Source organism: Gopherus flavomarginatus, chromosome 1 (genome assembly GCF_025201925.1).
Source record: "Gopherus flavomarginatus isolate rGopFla2 chromosome 1, rGopFla2.mat.asm, whole genome shotgun sequence".
Lineage (NCBI taxonomy): Eukaryota > Metazoa > Chordata > Testudines > Testudinidae > Gopherus > Gopherus flavomarginatus.
The window spans coordinates 304,824,768-304,843,742 of NC_066617.1; the positions used below are offsets into that span (position 1 = coordinate 304,824,768).

An 18,975-nucleotide genomic window follows, 5' to 3' on the forward strand; every position below is an offset into this window, starting at 1 on the left:
TTTTAATATCTAATGCTGTTAATAAAACTGATTGAGTGCTGATTATTTCACATTCCACATGATTTACACCGCCTCTTCATCATTATTCTCTGTATTGAAGGTTGATAGTTGAATACACTGTTTTAAGCAGGATGTTTAACTGCAACTATGCACTAGAAAGGGAGGCCGTTCCTTCATTACACTTTTGCCTCAGGAAAACATGACAACAGAATCTGCCTCTAAACCTGATGCTTTCTCATTTGTTGCCAGAGGGTATAGACTGACAACATCTTCTCCAGGACTGCTTAACAGTTCTTTACAGGTCATGTAACACATAAAAACACGCCATTAAAGGTGCATTGTTAACTCACATTCTTTTCCATTCAACCTGTAGATATCTCTTTTTGAAACACATTGCACCCTCTTCTGCACCACACACATACACACACACATTTATTTTATTTGAAGTGTGGGTTAGATATTGAAACAGTTTCTAGGGTTTTCTTGATTGCCATTTTTAAAGCTTTTAAATCCACTATTTCCCAAGCACTCTAAAATCCACTATATTCTTATTGTCATCTGATCCAGTGAAATGATGATGAGATCAGTAAAGAACACACTGGGTACTTTACAGCTGTGGCTGGATAATCTTGCTCATGATCATCAAAGCAAGATTGTTTTTATGATCTTCAAATCTGCATATCAAATTACACAAGTGTATGCAAAACAGCAAAAACTATCAAATATTCAGTCATCAGGATCATCTCAATAGAGTATTACAGAATGCAGTTTGAGGGGAAGTGAAATGAACAGCTTTTGCAGTTTGGATTCAATTTTGGGAGATGCCACAGGGAGGGATGCTGATAGTAAATTCTGGGCCCAATTCTACAGATATTTACACATGAGTAAATATCATGTAGAATTTCACTCACAAGTGATCCCATTTAATTCAATAGATCTATTCCAGTGGTGGGAAACCTGCTGCCCACAGGCCGCATGCAGCCCATCAGGGTAATCCACTGGTGGGCTGCCAGACAGTTTGTTTATATTTGTACGGGCCTCCCGCAGCTCCAAGCAGTCGTGGTTCACCGTTCCCAGCTAATGGGAGCTGCAGGAAGTGGTGCAGGCCACAGGGACGTGTTGGCCACTGCTTCCGGCAGGTCCCATTGGCCAGGAACGGCGAACCATGGCCACTGGGAGCTGGGGGAAGCTGTGCAAACGTAAACAAACTGCCTGGCGGCCCACCAACAGATTACCCTGACGGGCCACATGGAATCAGTGGGCCGCAGGTTGCCCATCACTGATCTATTCTCATAAGTTAAAACACTTTGCTGAATAAGTATTTGCAGAATCAGCCCTTTTGACCTGTAATGCCAGTGAAGTTGTTCTATCTAAGGAGTTGTTATAGCTAAGGAGGTTAGTTTTCACAGGTGTTAGAGTTAATCATAAACAGATTAAAAGCATGATCCTGATCCACTAAATCAATGAAAAAAACTCTCATAACGTTGTGCAAGTAGGATCCAAGTGCTGTATTTGGGGTGCAGTAAGAAAGCTATAAAAGACCATTTAATTTAACAATCTTTGTGTTTTAGAGTTTTATGGCAACTCTGTTCCAAATTAAATGACCTTTGCAGTTTTATACAATTAAACATCTGGCAGTTATGACAGTTCCTGATAAAATTTTGTGTACTCTTGCTCAGTTTTTATTGAATTGTAGCCACAACAATTCTATCCATAAGTGGTTGCTTAGCAATCAGTAATGATCCAGGCAGAAATACAGTAAGTAAAGATATTGACTGACATACTCTGTGTTTGAGTCATGATGTTCATTAAAATACAAAAAACACTATGAATGAAAGTTGAAAACTAAATGTATAAATAAAAGACTAAGTATTATTGTCTTTAGGAACAAATTATTAATTTAAAAACTACAAATTGTGATTCACGTCAGTTATATATAAAGATCCTTAGCTATTATTAAAAATACATTAAAATCCTTCAAAATTTTGATGAAGCCATTATTTACCTTTTGTTTTTAATTCAATTGTCAACTGTACTCTGAATGGTTTTTAAAACAGTATATATCTACAAAGCAAGGAAGAATTTATAGCTTTGAAGACTTGAAATTGATTTTTAATGCACCAGCTTTCAAACACTACAAAGGCTGCTCTTCGCTGATAAAGATAGTAAACAAGAAATACTCCTTTAAATGTTCCCTTTAATGTTTTTCTTTAATTAAAAATCAATCAAAAACATTGCAAGTTTTTAAAAATGCTTCAGGTTTTTGACACACAATGTGTTCAAATTAAAATGGAAACTTATGATTTGTTACTTTTGTTTATTTGTGCTATTTTATATTTTCTTTGCATTGTAAGCATTGGTAATCAAGAAATAAAAAAACACATAAAAGTAGTTTATCACTGAACATAGCTATCTTTATTGAATAGAAACATAACAAAAATAAGATAAAATAAAACTAGATGTCATAAAGCTACTGAAGCAAAATACTTTTTAATACCTTTAAATTATTTTAATGTATTCCTTTCCTCTAATCAGACCAAAGACTATTTATGTAAATTAGTTACATCTAGAGTCTCATTTATCCAACCTGTATTTATCCTTTGATCACAAAGCTTGTTAACTTAAATGGTCTTTTATTGTTATGATTCGTTTTCCCATAATTATGCAGTTTAACTGCCTGATTTTTTTCAAATAAATATATGGAAACGCGCCAATCATATTCAGCAGTGTTATGCTAGATGCTCAATGAACTGTAAGAGTCATTTCAATACAATAAAACTGTCTGGAAGTGTTCCAGGACAAGGATTGCAAATACCAGTAATCATAGTGTCACTAGGATTAGAACAAGCAAATGTAAGTGTGTCATACATATATCAATACATTGTCTAAAACACTGTCTGAAACTAATTTCACGTCTATCACTGAAAGAACTTACAATGAATCGATAAGTTGTGCCATCCACACAGCTGAAATTCTGCATTTATATTTTCTAACAATTCTCTCTTTTTACACTTAGAAGTCTGCTGTCCCATTCATTGGAGACTGTAGCACTCAGTCACACAGCACACTGATGTCAGTAAGGCCTTTTTTATTAAAGCTAATTTATTTTAAGTAATCAAAGGACATCTCCTTTACTGCAATAAGCTGACAGTCCATCAGCATAGGACTGAATAATTTTAGAGCTGTAAAAGAAGACATCCTGAAAGTAACTGAGAGATGAACTGATCTTTATACTGTCCTTCTGCATAGCACCACTAACTGGTTGAAGCAATTCAGTAATAGAATTAGATGCTTTTGTTGTGACCTTAATAAAGCATGAACTGTATGCTGCAGCCTCTGGGATTTATCTATAAAATATATTAGTGTTTGGGAAGGTTATATAAAGCAATAGCTAATATCTAATTAATAGGTGTGTATGTACAAATTTGCTTACTCTTCAGTGTAGTACTTAACAGTGGAAATTGTATACAAAATGCTTAACACTGTCAGAATGTGTGCAATACTGAGTTCCATCATTTCAGAACCATCAGAAAGCCAGATCTACTAGCTTCTCCCTCTTCCCCAATAAAAAAAACAAAATGTTCCTTACTCTCAAAAAAATATATTTTCCCCAAACAAGATGTTGCCAGGCTCTCCCTGGAGCATTTTCATCTCCATGCAAGAATCTGCATTCCCATGAGAGGCAGATTTCACTCATTCCCTACCTTTTGGTACCCTCTCATCATGAATTTTACACTTCTGTTTGTACAATGTAAGCACTGATATGACTGAAAATAAAAGTCCTCAAGCTACTTTCTGGAAAAAAAAATATATCCAAAATATTTTCTTCTGACCTCCTGACACCAAAATACTGCTTCTCTACTAGTAGAGATAAAAAAGGAGCTGTGTTTCTGCTCTGGTCAACAAATCATTGTTTAAAGATCCTTTCAGTGAAATTCTTAACTGTTGCACAATATTTTTTTTCCTTTCATCTAATATAGACATACACTCCTCAAACTTGAAGAGTTTGTTACCTCCAAATAGCAACAGGTGTTCTTTTGTTTATTTTAAAGACTTCTGACAAGTGAAATACACTGACATGGATTTGTGTAATACTGCATGAAGGAAGAGAAAGTGGCTGTAAAGAGAAACTGGAGCTTCTTCATATTAAAAAAAAACACACTCAAGAACTGATTTAGGGTCCACTTTTGCAAACCTTAATCAGGTAAAACTCCATTCATTTTCATTAACTTTTTGCGTGAGTAGCAACTGCAATATTTGATCTATACTTGATTATTTGTAGGTAAGAGCTGCAAATACTTCAAATTTACATAGTGACAATTTTCCACAGAGCTATATTTGCCATGTTTTATAAATAATAGTACATTGTATACATGGTTTTAAACAAACAAATATTTGTTTTGATAATATAAAAGCAAAAAATGTTCTTTACGAACAACTCAAAGGAGTCCTAGATATTTCTGACCTTTATATCACCATAATTATTAAATAATAATTATTATTATGTTATTATATTATTTCAAACTCCAAACATAAATTTGGACATTTAAATTATATATATATATATATATATATATATATATATATATATATATATATAAATATATATATATAAATAAAGATTGAATCTCCCCAATTCTTCATTAGAAAAAGATTCTGCACCATTGTGCACAGGCTGTTCCCATATATATATAATGAGCAACTTTCCACATCTGCTATGACAGATGATTTTTATGGCTGAGTTCTAAATATAAAGACCAGATTCTGTCACCCTTACTCACATTCCACAGAAACCTTAGTAGGAGGCTTGATCTTGCATCACTGAAGTCAATGGGAGTTATATTATTGACTAAAATGGGAAATAGATCCCTTGTTGTGAAGTCTGACTGAATTCAATAGGATTATTTGTAGAGTAAGACAGTACTTAATGTAAGGGTGGCAGAATCTGGCCCAAAGTTATTGCTAAACCAAAAGTTAACTCTTCAAGGGCTCAGCTGTACAAACCTTATTCATACTGGTAATCACTTATACACCTGAGTACTTCCATTGAAATCAAAGAGACTATCCATGTAAATGGTCACCAACATGAGTAAAGCTTCAACAACTGTGCAGCACGTAACAGTCAATGGGCGTTTCACCCAAATAAGGATTGCAGGATCTGTCCCTTAGTCACTTTTTTTAACTGCACTAATTTTTTTCAGCTCTTATGTCTCTTTTAACAGAAAATAAGTCATACAGAGCCCTTGATCCTCTTAACCATGTGGTTAATGAGGATTTTTATTTTGGAGGCATTGTTCTTTTTCTCTACTCCCGATATCTGTGTTTTCTCCTCTTACTCTTAATTTGTCTCTCCCTTTGCTATTTTGTATTGTTTAACTCTGTAATGTTTAACCCCACAATTTTCGAACATAGGGCCTTAGATTAATCTCACTTACACCTGCATAGATCAGGTTTAAGTATAGTGACATCAATGGAGTAACACTGTTGTAAAATGTAGGCGGAAGAAAAATCAGAATCAGGCCCAAAGGGTCTATAATAGACATGGTACAAAAGAGGGGGAGCCTGATCCTGCAGCCATTACCCACATTAGTAATCCCAGTGGATACTACCATGGGATATGGTTGCAAGATCAGGACAGAAAGTACATGTGCTTTATGTAACAGTGTTATATTCAAACAGAGTAGCAGTTGGGCAATATTTATTGTTGTGCAAATATAAAGAAAATGTTCAATCCTGCAGGTCTTACGCTGGCAATACTTGCATTGACTTTAACATACAATGAAAAATAGGCCTAGAACAGGGGTTGGCAACCTCTGGCACGTGGCTCACCAGGGTAAGCACCCTGGCAGGCCGGGCCAGTTTGTTTACCTATCGCGTCCACAGGTTCGGCCCATTGCAACTCCCAGTGGCCGCAATTCGCCACTCCAAGCCAACAGGGGTGGCAGAAAGCTGTGACCAGCACATCCCTCAGCCCGCGCCGCTTCACGCAACCCCCATTGGCCTGGAGCGGCGAACTGCAGCCAGTGGGAGCCGCGATCGACTGAACCTGCGGACGCGGCAGGTAAACAAACTGGCCCAGCCCGCCAGGGTGCTTATCCTGGTGAGTCACGTGTCACAGGTTGCCAACCCCTGGCCTAGAAGCTATAGAAATGTGTATAGTGTAATTATACCCAGTGCAATATATATTTATAAATCTCAAATATTTAATAGGGCTATTTTGCATTACATCTAATCTAAACATACACATTATAAAAACTATCATAATACTTCTCAGCCAGATAGCTCTGACATGAGATCAGATGTTACTCTGGTAGTTTTTTATTTGAGCTTAGAAAATACTGCTGGTAAATCCAAATGCCTGGGAAATATAATGTCCAAACTGCAAGCCTGCAATTGTGCAGAATTTCCACTGACTTTTCCTATATTCTCCTCTCAATACATGTCCTAAACTTCCACTAGCTCTAATAGAAAAATTAGCTTCTGCATCAGAAGAAGAATATTCCCCCTTTGCAAAGGATATAAAAAACAAACATAATGTGAGTCTTCTGAGATTGGAATTCTGAATTCTGGGAATGAATGCAATTTGTTTTTTAATTATTTCAGTTCTCCTGATATTGCAGTGTCAGCACATTTCATTCTGCAACACTGCACTCTGAAGAAAACAATAATATATTTGAACACATAACAGCATGAAAACAGCTTATGGGTTTTTTTTCCCCTTGAAGTCTATATCTTCTCAGATACTACCAGACACCTGGTGATGAGGCTGCATTGGGACTTAACAGTAATCTGTTGACACACTGTAAACATCAGGTGCCTGGAAGTATTAAGAATGATCTACACTTTATCTTAAAATGTTACAGGACTGCTTACTGCAGCAACTGTGGTGACTCCCAGCTTGATAGTTCCTTGTAAAATGGTCTCTTTCTTCTTCTTCTTCTTCTTTTTCTTTTCTATTCAATAAAATCTGTGACCACAGTTTCCCCATTCTGTCTCACTTGATATATTTACAAATCTCTCCACACTGCATCACAAGTATAATAATAAATATTCTCTATGATCATCAACACTCCTTGCATATGTAGAGTTTTCTACACTACTGTCATGACACTTTAAAGAATCTATTTCTGCTGGTTTCCCTTTATCCATCCACTCTTTCATCTACTGGAAACTTGAAGAAAAAGAAATTGTGGCTTGTTTGCCAGCAGAACTATTCGCCTGTTTCCTGTTAGCATGAATTGCTTACATACTTAACTATAGAAGTTTTTGATAGGGCTTAACATGAATGCATGTACTTGTAGAATACAGAGCAAAGTCCTGTTTGTTACAAGATTAAGGGCTTGGATGGAAGTTCGATTTAATCTGGCCATGAAATTAATACCTTTTGTCCTCTATGTGAGCCATTTAAAATTTTGGTTTGTAAATAAATACATAATAGTACATTTATGTCTAAACATATTTATGCTAAATTATTCTTTAAAACCACTATTCTTAATTAGAGGATGTATACAACATGCTGGTTGAATTGTTAAATAACAGAAAGATGTGTTTGTCAACAGTAGGTGTCCTAACTATGTATGACTAGTAAAGTAATAGTCTTTATATGTCATCCTATCAACTGATTAATAAACATGGCCTGATTTTCAGAGTTGCTGAACACCTGCAACTCTCATAGAAATCAATGAGTGCTGAGTTCTCAGTGCTGCTGAATATCCATCCAACATTTTACACATACATAATACAGGAAATTTGAAGATTTTCATAATTAGGGTACAAAACCCCACTAATTCACATTAGTTACTTATAAACCTGCAAATACTGAAATTTACTCACAAATTCGTGAGTAAATGAACAGTTAAAACATAACGCTAATGCACTGCAAAATGTACTTAATTCGGAAGAAAATTATGCCACCTCATTCATACTGAGCAGTACTTTACTTGGCAAGTATTCTCATTGGGCCAGATTCTAAGTAGCACCTTTTCCACGTATCCATTAACTTTGATGGGACTATAGGTGAGATACTATGCTATGCACATGGATAAGGATATTACAATCTGACCTATTGACTTTGGTCTGGGAGTAACTCCAGAGTAAAAAGGTAAGAATGGGAAAATCTGGCCCTTATTGATTAGATAACTGTAGTCTTGATTTAATTATTTATAAATTTTTGGTAGTGTACTAGTTAATGTGGTGTAATGCAAGGTAGTATATAGTCTGTAAATATAAAAAATCTTAGTAGAACCTCACTAGAGAACTCTACCATTAAATCCTTGCTAAGAAACAGGAAGAGAAAGAAATAGAGAGCCTGACCCTGCACTCTTTGGTCATGAAAAATTCCCACTGACTCCAATTAGAGCTTCCATGAAGTCCAGAATAGGACTCAAAGTAGCATGCGCTTTCTGATTTTAAGTGCAAAGTTTATATATAATATCTAATTTGGGGATAGGGAGAGAAAGAAAGCAAGAAAATATAAAATTTCATTTCATGTAGCCCTGTGGTGAAGATATGCAATTTTTCCACATAGTTCTCCTAATACAAACTCCTGATACTATAAACTTGGACCTCTCCTGAACAGGGCCCAATAACTATGTCAATCTGCGAATTTGTTTTATGATTATGTTGTGACAATTAAATTCAGGTCCACTTGTCACCTAAACTAAATTTGATCCAGCTTTCCATAAATGAAAGATGAGTGTTTCTTAACTCACTAATTGCACCATCTTGCTCCAAAACACTGTGTGCAGATATTCAGGAAAACAGAAAGTTAAATATTAGGTATACAGGTTCATGCTATCAGGAATTACGGTTAAATTTTTTCACAGTCATCACAGCAAAACTTTCACAGAAACCACAGGACACCTTTTTTTAAGGGAGGAAATTCCTCTTTCAGTTTTATATAAATTTCAAAAAAAAATCATGACTGATATGATACAGTGAACACTGTAAAAAAGGAATAATATTTACGACTGAGATTTTACACTACAGTTGAATCTTTACTATTTAGTAGCATCAATACATATATTAATTGCTTTATATATACACATTACATGGTTGCAAGAGAATATAATTTTCTATGTTTTAGTAACTATTACACTTGTCACTTGGGAAAAAAAGTATTTTTGTATTCTGACAACTTAATTTTGTAGTAAAAAAAATGACATGACTTAAACAAGAGTCATTGAAAGTTATTTGTCTTTTAAAGCATGAATTATAAATTGAATTATTTTCGGTACTGCCCTAACCTAATATTCTTCCTGAAGTGTCACTTTTTGTTAAAATCAATTTCTGATTTTGAATACTGCTCAACCACCTAATTGATAGCAAGTATAAAATGAAATCGTTTCTGTGACACAACTCAATAATGGGTTGAGAAATAGTTTGCAGTGACCTTGTACACAGGGCATTTTTTCTGCAGTTATTAAAATATACAGCTTTAGTAGATCAATTATTGGCCACCTCCTCTTGAGAATATTAGTTGCCACTGGAAACTAAGTAAATTTGGTGTTCACAAAACTGCATCATATGAAGCCTCAAATGCATTACGAATTTCCTTTTGATACATCAAGTGTCTGCAGTGCAACTTTTTCTCATTAGCTGGCAACACAAAATGAGTCTGTGTCACTTTTGATACAGTCAGCTCATTCCCCTATGACTCAGAACAGCATATTAGGAGAACCACAGGACAAAACAGATATGACACTTCAGATATATTTAATAGTCATTACCCGGAGCCTGCATTCAATGAAAGCTCTAAAAATTGCTTTGGAGCATACCTGTAACATTTGAACATTAAGCCACAGTAATTAAGGAACACTTTAAATTAGAGCAATTAGGGCCAGATTCTGTCCTCAGCTTTATGATATGAGCCCACTGCTTCAGAACACACCTTCTGTGTTTGAACTTCAAACTACACACTATGTATTAAGTTCTTATTTTAATTAAATATTAAACTCAATCCAATGGCCCAAATTCTGCCTTCACTGACATACATTAAAGTCAATTCATGATGGGTGTTACTGAAGGGAGAATGTGGCCCCACTATTGTATTTCTCAAAAATAAGCTTTGATTAAAAAAAAACAGCATGTAAGTCTTTCACTATAAAGCAATAGTCAATATTGATTCAGGCTACTGGAAATCTAACTAGTCATTCTGTCGATTTACAATAAGATTTGAGTTTTGCTAACATGGGAGCAGGGCTATCATATACATTTTAATCTAGTTAACTAAGTAAACTTTCCAAGACTGAAAGTTTTATTGTTTTCAGGGAAGAAAAGGAAGTAATGGGGCCCCAAATTATACTGTTCTATGTCAAAGATAAAAAATATATGTATGTATGTTATAAAAAGGAAATTCAAAAAATTAAAAGCATACATCTTGGAAATAGCTCATATTACATACATACAGGATTGGAAGGCTATATACACTGTTGCAATAGATTTCCTCTGGAAAAAAAAGGGGTGTCTTTAGTGTGTACAGTTTCTGCAATGTCCTATTGGTTACAGAAGCAGACATAACTTCTTCAAATATTCCCACCCCTTCTCCACCCCAAACAAAAGTACAGTGAAACCTGTGGAAAAGACCACCGTTTGCTTGTTTGCAGTGTTGTTGTAGCCATGTTGGTCCCGGATTATGAGAGAGACAAGGTGGGTGAGTTTGCCTTTCCCAGACTTGAAGAAGAGCTTTGTGTAGCTTGAAAGATTGTCTTCTTCACCCACAGAAGCTGGTCCAATATAAGATATTACCTCACCTACCTGGTCTCTCTCACCTTTCTTGGGCAATTTCCATTTTAGGAGACAACCCCAAAGGATCCCAAACAATTAGGCTTTACTGTGTTCTCACATACACCAGCTTTACACTGGTGTAACTCCATTTATGTCAGCGGAATAACTTTTGATTTAAAACTGGTGACACCAGCATGAGAACAGAATCAGATCTCTCAGGTATGAGCTACATACCTTTATTTTAATAAGTCCACCTCCCTGAGGTGACTGATTTTTGTTGGTGCCTTACAACAGGTTTCACTGCAGACAAAATGTAATGTTTAAACCAGTGTCTAAAGTGAGGTCCAGGTTATTCTAAAAGTCTCCTACCTGAATAATGGACATCCGGCTCGGGGGAGCCTCGCTGGCGTTAGTCCCTTGCCCTGTGAAACTGGTGTGGCAGCCCACATGTCCCTGGGGCACAGTCAGGTTGTTGGAGGCGGGTTTCAGATACATCACCTCAGACCTGGGTGAGCTGAGGGGCAGACGGGTCTGATAGTCAAAGTACATGGGTGAGGTGGCCAAGGATGGGCTGCTCACTACGTTCATGACATTGAGGGGGCCCCTGCTGTCCTCGCCCTCACTGGGCACCAGCATGATGTCATTCTTACTGATCTTCTTCTTCTTGCCCTTGCCCCCGCCACCGCCACCTCCTCCTCCTCCTCCCCCGCTGCTGTTGCCCCCTCCTCCCAGCTGGGGATGGCTGTACTCTGCGATGCGGCAATTGTAGGTTCGGATCTCCTTGTTCTCCCGCTTGCACTTCACGGCAATGGTGATCATGGCAGCTAGTAGGATGATGGAGACAGTACTCAAGGTCACAATCAAGGGCAGCGACAGGTCCCAGTGTGGTCGCCGATGCTGCTCACCATTCACCTGTGGCTCGCCGGCTTCGGGCAGTGGTCCCGCCAAGGCCCTGACAATCAGCTTGGCCACGGCTGAGAGGCTGGGCTTGCCATGGTCACTGACCTTGACCACCAATTCAGCCACGGGACTGAGTTCTTCCCAGTATGGGTGCAAAGTGCGTATCTCGCCACTGGTGGGGTCCATCTCAAAGAGGTGCTCCTCATTGCCTTCGATGATCTCATACGTGAGGCGCCCACTCTCCCCAAAATCACTGTCCAGAGCATGCACGGTGCCCACGGGGTAGCCCACACCAGCGTTGCGTGGCACCTGGAGCTCTGCAGTGTCATTGATGAGGGCAGGCAGAACGATGAGGGGTGCATTGTCATTAACGTCCAGCACTGTGACGCGCACAGTGGCATTGCTCTCGCGGTGGGGGGAGCCCGAGTCTTTGGCCAGCACGCGGAACTCAAAGTGCTTGGTTTGCTCGTAGTTGAAGCTCCGCAAGGCGTAGATGGCACCATTGGTGGGGTTGACGGAGACGTAGGTGTAAATGGAGACGTCGCCCACGTGCCCGGGCAGGATGGAGTAGGACACAGTCCCATTCTGGCCCAGGTCTGGGTCCTGGGCCAGCACGGAGCCTAGGTACTCGCCAGGGATGTTGTTCTCAGGCACCTGCAGCACGTAGAGGCTCTTGCTGAAGCGGGGCGGGTTGTCGTTCTCGTCCAGGATCCGCACGGAGAAGGACTTGGTGGAGTTGAGCGGGGGGCTGCCCCCGTCCCGGGCCAGGATAGTCACGTTGTACTCGTCCTGCGCCTCGCGGTCCAGCGGCCGGTCGGTCACCACCGTGTAGAAGTTGTCGTAATTCTCCTCCAGGGCGAAAGGCACCGCGCCCGCCCCGCCGCCGCCCAGCACCCGGCACTGCAGCTGCCCGTTCTTGCCGGAGTCGCGGTCGGTGACCCGCACCAGGGCGATGACGGTGCCTGGCGGGGCGGCCTCGCTGAGCGCCCCCTGGCGGACGGAGACGAAGCCGATGGCGGGCGCGTTGTCGTTGCGGTCGATGAGGCGCACGGTCACCTTGCAGTGGGCCGGGATGGGGTTGGGCCCCAGGTCGCGGGCCTGCACGTCGATCTCGATGAGGCCGCTCTCCTCGTAGTCCAGGTTGCTCTTGACGCGGATGAGGCCGCTCTGCGGGTCGATGCTGAAGAGGTCGCGGACGCGCTCGGGCGCGTAGCCGCTGAAGGAGTACAGCACCTCGCCGTTGGTGCCCTCGTCCGCGTCGGTGGCGTTCAGGTCGATGACGGCGGTGCCCAGCGGCGCGTTCTCCGGCAGCTCCACCACGTACGAGGCGGCCTCGAAGACGGGGCTGTTGTCGTTGGAGTCGATGAGGCGCACGTTGAGCTGCACCGTGCCCGAGCGGGGCGGGTCGCCGCCGTCCAGCGCCGTCAGCACCAGCGTGTGGTGGCTCTGCTCCTCGCGGTCCAGCGGCTTCTGGATCACCAGCTCCGGGAACTTGGTGCCGTCGCCCCGCGACTTGACGTCGAGCGAGAAGAGGCCGTAGTCGTCGCGGGTGAGCAGGTAAGTGCGCAGCCCGTTGTCGCCGGCGTCCGGGTCGTGGGCGCTGGTGAGGGGGAAGCGGGTGCCCGGCGCCGCGTTCTCCGAGATGTCCATGTCCACCTGGTCGGAGGGGAAGGCGGGCGCGTTGTCGTTCAGGTCCTGGATCTCCACCTTGATCATGCAGATCTCCTGGTCGTTGGCGAAGACCTCGAGCGAGAGCTGGCACTTGGCGCTGCGCCGGCACAGCGCCTCGCGGTCGATGCGCTGCTTGGTGTAGAGCAGCCCGCTCTCGCCGTCCACGTCCAGTAGGTGCGGCGCCGAGTTCTCCAACACGCGGAAAGTGGATTTGGTCCCCCGGCCGCCTCCCCGCTCCGCCGGCGGCGGCGGCGGCCCGCCCGCCCCCGCCTGCAGCCGGGCATCCCTGCCGATGTTCCCGATCACCGTGCCCGCCCCCTGCTCCTCCGGCACCGAGTAATTCAGGTTCTTCAGAGTCAGGGCAGGAGCCCAGCAGAAGAAGAAGCAACAAATGGAAAGGTACATCCCCGAGCCAGGGGGTGGTTGCAGCTGCGGCAGCACCAGGGTGGCCCCTGCCCCTTCTTCCTCCTCCGCCGCCTTATTCCCTCTCCCTTCTTCTGTCCTCGCTCCCTACCCCTCTGTTTTAAGTTGCTGAACCTGTTGCTCTAAAACATCTGCAGAGACACAGGATGCGGGGCAGCAAATGGAGCATGTAGCTCGCAGGGAGGGGCGAGAGGGCGAGAGAAAAGCCGCCTCAAATCAAGCGCTTCTGCGGCCACACAATCCCCGCACAGTTATTTAGGCTGTCCAACTTCAGCTGGAGGAAGAGGAGGAGAATAAAAAATATATCTTCTTTAGACGGATTCCGAATGGTTGTTTAATTTTTTCTTTAATATCCGCCGATTTACAAAGAATATAAAAAATGATCGGTGGTGGTGGTTCTTTCCAAGATCAGTCCAAGAGATTTTTAAAAAATATATAGAAAAGGGAGCTGGCTGTTGGGAAGCAGGACCGTAAACAGAAAAGGCTTATTTGCTACTCATTGCTTGTGATACGACTAATGGAGTGGAGGGTGGGTAGGAGGGGGAGACAGCGGAGGAGGTGGGTAAAAAGACTCTCTCGCCAGTGTAGAAGCCCGCTCCGTGTGCAGTGAGAGGCAGTGAAATGTCTGATTGCACCGCGGGGTTGTTGGTTTTCAGGGAGTGTTTTGCTGCATTTAGAGATCTAATCTTGCATTGCTTGCGGCGGCGAACTGCATCTCGCTACCATCGGTATTTCCCCCTCGCCGGCTCCTCCACGCTCACTCTTTCCTTTCCGAACAACAAAAAGAGGGAGGGAAATTGCAGTGTGAAAACTAGTGTCCGGATTTGTAGTTTCCTTTCTCTCCCGCGCCACCAGCCTCCCTTTCCCTTTTCTTGGGGGGTGGAAGGGGGATTAAGAAACCCACCAGCTGCTCGTCATCACTAGTGATAGATGTGTGTTTACAAAAAAAAAAAAAAAATCACAGGCTGTGCTCAATCAAATGCACACTTGGGTTTCTTTAAGACAGGCCAGTAGCCGCCGCCACCACCACCAGATCCTCTCTCTCACAGTATGTGTGTGTGTCTGTGGAGCAGCACTTTTCTCGATGCAGTTTAATTCCAGTTTGCTTTTCTCTTTAGTCGAGAGGAAATCAACAGGCAACCCATGGCTGCACGCACAGATTAAAAAAAGAGAGCGAGGGAGAAAAAAAAAAAAGCAACCCACAGCACACACTCTCTCTTAGTCTCTCGCTAAAAGGGAAACAGTCTCTGCATTCACAAGGCTGGGCTGTCAAGTGTCTCTCTTTTCTTTCTATTCAGCATCTCCTTCCAATGACACTGCCTTCTAGTCCTCTTCATTTAGGGGAGGGGGAATCTTGGCGATGAATAAAGAGAGGCAAATATTTTGATCGACAATTCTTTTAGAATAAAACAAATACAATTCAGTGGTTGGTGTGATGCATTTTGCAGTCTTTTCAAGCTGTAATAGTCTTTCTGGGCATCTTGGTGTATGGGGAAAGAACGGCTGCAATGCCAGATGCGTTCACCCGGGATGATTTACCTCCCCAGTGATATTATGTACAAGTATATGGGGGGGTGTTAAATTTTATTTCAGGTTCTTTTAACAGCCGAAAAGAAATGATTGACACATCCAGAAATGCAGGTGTTTCAATCTGCTGGATGAGTCAGATCCAGCGGAACAAATCACATTCACTATCGCCTCATGTTCCTCCCTTCACAGACATTAGTTGCAGCTTCTTCCTAACGCTTTTCTGACTCACGCTATAAACAGAAAAATCAGATTCATGTTTTGGAGGAAAAAAAGAGATAGGGGAAGAAAGAGGAGGGTGTTGGATCCAGCTGCACTTTTACTATACCTCTTTCTCCGGGAGACTGGGGATCAGGAAAACAAAGCTGTTATCCACTCACGGGCACAGAGGCGCGTCTGTCTCCTGCTTTGCTGAGTGTTTTTAGCCACCTTTCCTCAGAGTTATGTGTGAACACCCAGAGATCTTGCACATTAACGGGGGGAAAAGCACAGGTTCCCATTGAAATGCTCACAGCTCTAGTTCCAAGTCTCAGTTCTGTGTTGTTTTTTCCTCCTTTATTTGAGTCCTGAGCCACTGTACATAGTTAATTCTGCAGTCTGTTGTAGAGGGATTTTTAAAAATTCGTCTCTCGGTCTCATTGATGGGTGGCACCTTTCAAACAGGCATTAGCCAACGTTAACCAGACCATATGCAAAAGAGATGTCGATTTCAGAAGAAACAGATCCACAGTATTAGCCGTCCGTAGGTAAGTGGAGATTTGCGAAAATTCAACAGTTGGAGCACTGTCTCTTATAGCTCCCCCTCCCTTACTGCAGCATTTACTGGGTTCCCAGCCCCTTCACTCTCTCCTAGTGCCTCTTGCCGACTGACTCTATTCACCTCACGCTGCTGCTTAAACATTGATACTGATTCCCTGCCAGCCAATCCGTGCTGAGGAAAGGAACCTGCCTCCGAACCTAGCCTCCAATGAGAATCAGCGGAAAGGCTTGGGGAGGCGGTGCTAGAATCCCCAGTGCTTTGGTGTCATTGATTAGATCAGTTAGATTGGAGACTAACAATGTGAGAAGGGCTTGTTGCCTGTAAATTGCAGTCTCTCATTTCTACACACTGCAGCGTCTCTCTGGCATTTTTTTTTGTAGAAATAATAAGGAGTCTTCGGTGATCTCTGAAAACAGAGAAAAAATAGGATCAATACTTCCCATATGTCAGACATTAAACAAACTGTAATAGCGGCTTATGACGTTATAAAATTTGCATACATGACATACATCGCAGAGTCCCAACAGGTTCTCCACGTAAATCCCTGATTACGGTTAGAATGCTTCTCTGTGGGAATGGGAGAATGTGCCTCCGTGTTATCCAGCTGTCGGTCCTATATATCATCTGTGATACCGGTGGGTAGGCAGCGATCTTCACTCAGTTCCCCGTGCCTTCGGTAAAATATTTGAGTTGCCACTCGATAAACAATTATTTGAAACGCACTAATATAGTAATGCAGTAATGCATGGCAGATACCCCGAATATTATAATTTTTCCAGCACATACTGATCAATAAGTGTCTCAAGAGGGGATAATCAAATATCTCCGCCCTCTCCTCAAGTCCGTTAAACATTTCATTAGAAATTGGGCCCCACCCTAATCACAGTTTGCACGTTTCACAAGATGACCAAAATATAAATCTTATCAAGCACAAAGAAACCTTTGTCCGAATGCTGTGTGGTACCTATGGAAGCTACTCCAGTGATAAACAACTTGAATAGGCAATTTCGGCACTTTTGCAAACGATTCTGGTCCACAAGAAGCTTCTTTTGCATCCAAATATTACCAATATTTAGAAGTACCTGGTGTGCTCTCTCACCTCTTTCTTTTCCTGGATTAATGTTTTAGTACCGAAACTAGGACTACTATCTCTACACATGTATTCCCTTATAAAGCAGCCACTGGGAGAGCGCTATAAACTTCGACTGCTATTCAGACATCCCGGCTAAAGTTGGGGGAGGAGGAGGGAAGAAGCATGGTGTATTGAAATAGAAAGATGAGTGTTTTGATTGCTAACGTATTGATCTCAATTCATAAATACTAAAGTTGCCATTTATAAATTGTGAATGACGAATGTGTGAGTAACATAAATCATTTAAGAAGTAAAGAAAATAAAATCTAGAGCAATTACAAGATGCTTCTGGAAATTATTTTAGAGCAGGTTGTTAAAAAAATCAGGTGAGGGAGGATTTTTTTTTTCCTGAGTCAATGAAAATTACAGTCAGGCTTTTTTTAGTTATGTCCATCAATATCATTCAACTAGGAGTACATCTTTTACATTTATATGTTCTAATCAGTGTTCTTGCTAGAGCTTCCCAATCCTAAAACCCCTTTGTAGCTTTAAAATGGATAGTTTGCCATGCAGAATGATTCTGCTTCTAACCATTATGAAACTAATGCTGTGTAAAATCTTATCTATCTATCTAATCTATCTATTGTTAGTTACAGTGTGGAATCACTAAACTGAAATGTACACATAGTCTGTGTGCCAAAGAGAGACCTATATGTGGTATAATTATAAAATGGGCTTTCTGAAAGGAGGATTCTGACTGGCTGATGAAAGCTCAGTGTGTGTGGCTGTCTGCTACAACTCGTCTGTTTTTATTTACCAAAATAAGACGTGAACCAACAACACATTTTATAGTGTGGAACATTGATACAAAGATACTCCGTTCTCTCAGCAGGTTTGCATTACCCATCCTTCGGTATTATGCTGTTATTATTATATAATTAAGCAACTGTTGCCAAATTAAATACCGCAGGATATCTAAATATGTGACATAAATGCCCTGTGAACATGAAAAAATGTCTCATTGCATTTATGTACTAGCTCCCTCTAGTGTATTGAGCCGTTACTACTGCATTTGGGGCATCTTGTGGGTGAGTGGGGGGGTGCCCGTTTGTATACATATGTTGTCTCTAGTTTGCCTTACTATTAGAGACCAGTAGGGTTCCAACATGCCAAAATAGTCACTTCACTTTTAGTATGGAACATGATGAGTAATATGCAGCAAAGGATTTCTTTCTAATTATTATGTTCAGTTGAAATAAGATGCATTTGGGGATTTGTTCTCTCTTTTTTCCCCCAATTCAGCAATTGCCTCTTTCCATTTGATATAATTAAGTATTCAACTTTATATGCTGAACAGTTCTCAACACACTCTGGAGTCAATGAAGGTGAGAGCACTCAGCATCTCATAGGATAAGCCTCTAGGGCCTTGAAACAAGGAGCAAACTATATAGCACATACTCAGCCAAATCTTGTATTCAAATCAGTGGAAGTTTTGTCTGCAAAATTTGCTGGGAAGATTTGCCTAAAAGCACCAAAGGGCTGCATACCATTTACACTAAGTAGACGTAGAATATTTGGAAAAAAATATCAAAATGTGAGTGCCTAAAGTTAGGCCCCTAAAGCCATATCTGAACACTGACATAAGTGGTGTGAAGTGAAATCCATCCCACTTCAAGGTGGGGTGTAGTATTTCACCCCTTGTTTTCAGAAACATTGACTATATGTAGTTCCTTTTGATTTGATAGACTTAGGTGCTCAGCACCTCTAAAGCATATGTCTCCCTTTCTGGTGTTTGTTTTGCCAGGCAATTTATAGCCATGAAAAGCCATTTATTGATTTCAGTCCACATGTGCAAATAGTACAATTTTTGTTTGTTTAACAAATCTCAGATATTTCT

General features: G+C 41.4%; 1 protein-coding gene across 7 annotated transcripts in view; it reads right to left on the reverse strand.

Moving 5' to 3' along the window:
* Nucleotides 1-16,093, reverse strand: part of PCDH17 (protocadherin 17) — a 111,164-nt gene extending 95,071 nt beyond the window's left edge. For all 7 annotated transcript variants that reach the window (XM_050947306.1, XM_050947336.1, XM_050947326.1 and 4 more), the window contains exon 1: nucleotides 11,095-16,093. In XM_050947306.1, coding sequence (XP_050803263.1) covers nucleotides 11,095-13,701 — 2,607 coding nt within the window. In that variant the 5' untranslated portion in view covers nucleotides 13,702-16,093. The remainder of the gene's footprint in view (nucleotides 1-11,094) is intronic.
* Between the last annotated feature and the right edge of the window lie 2,882 nt (nucleotides 16,094-18,975).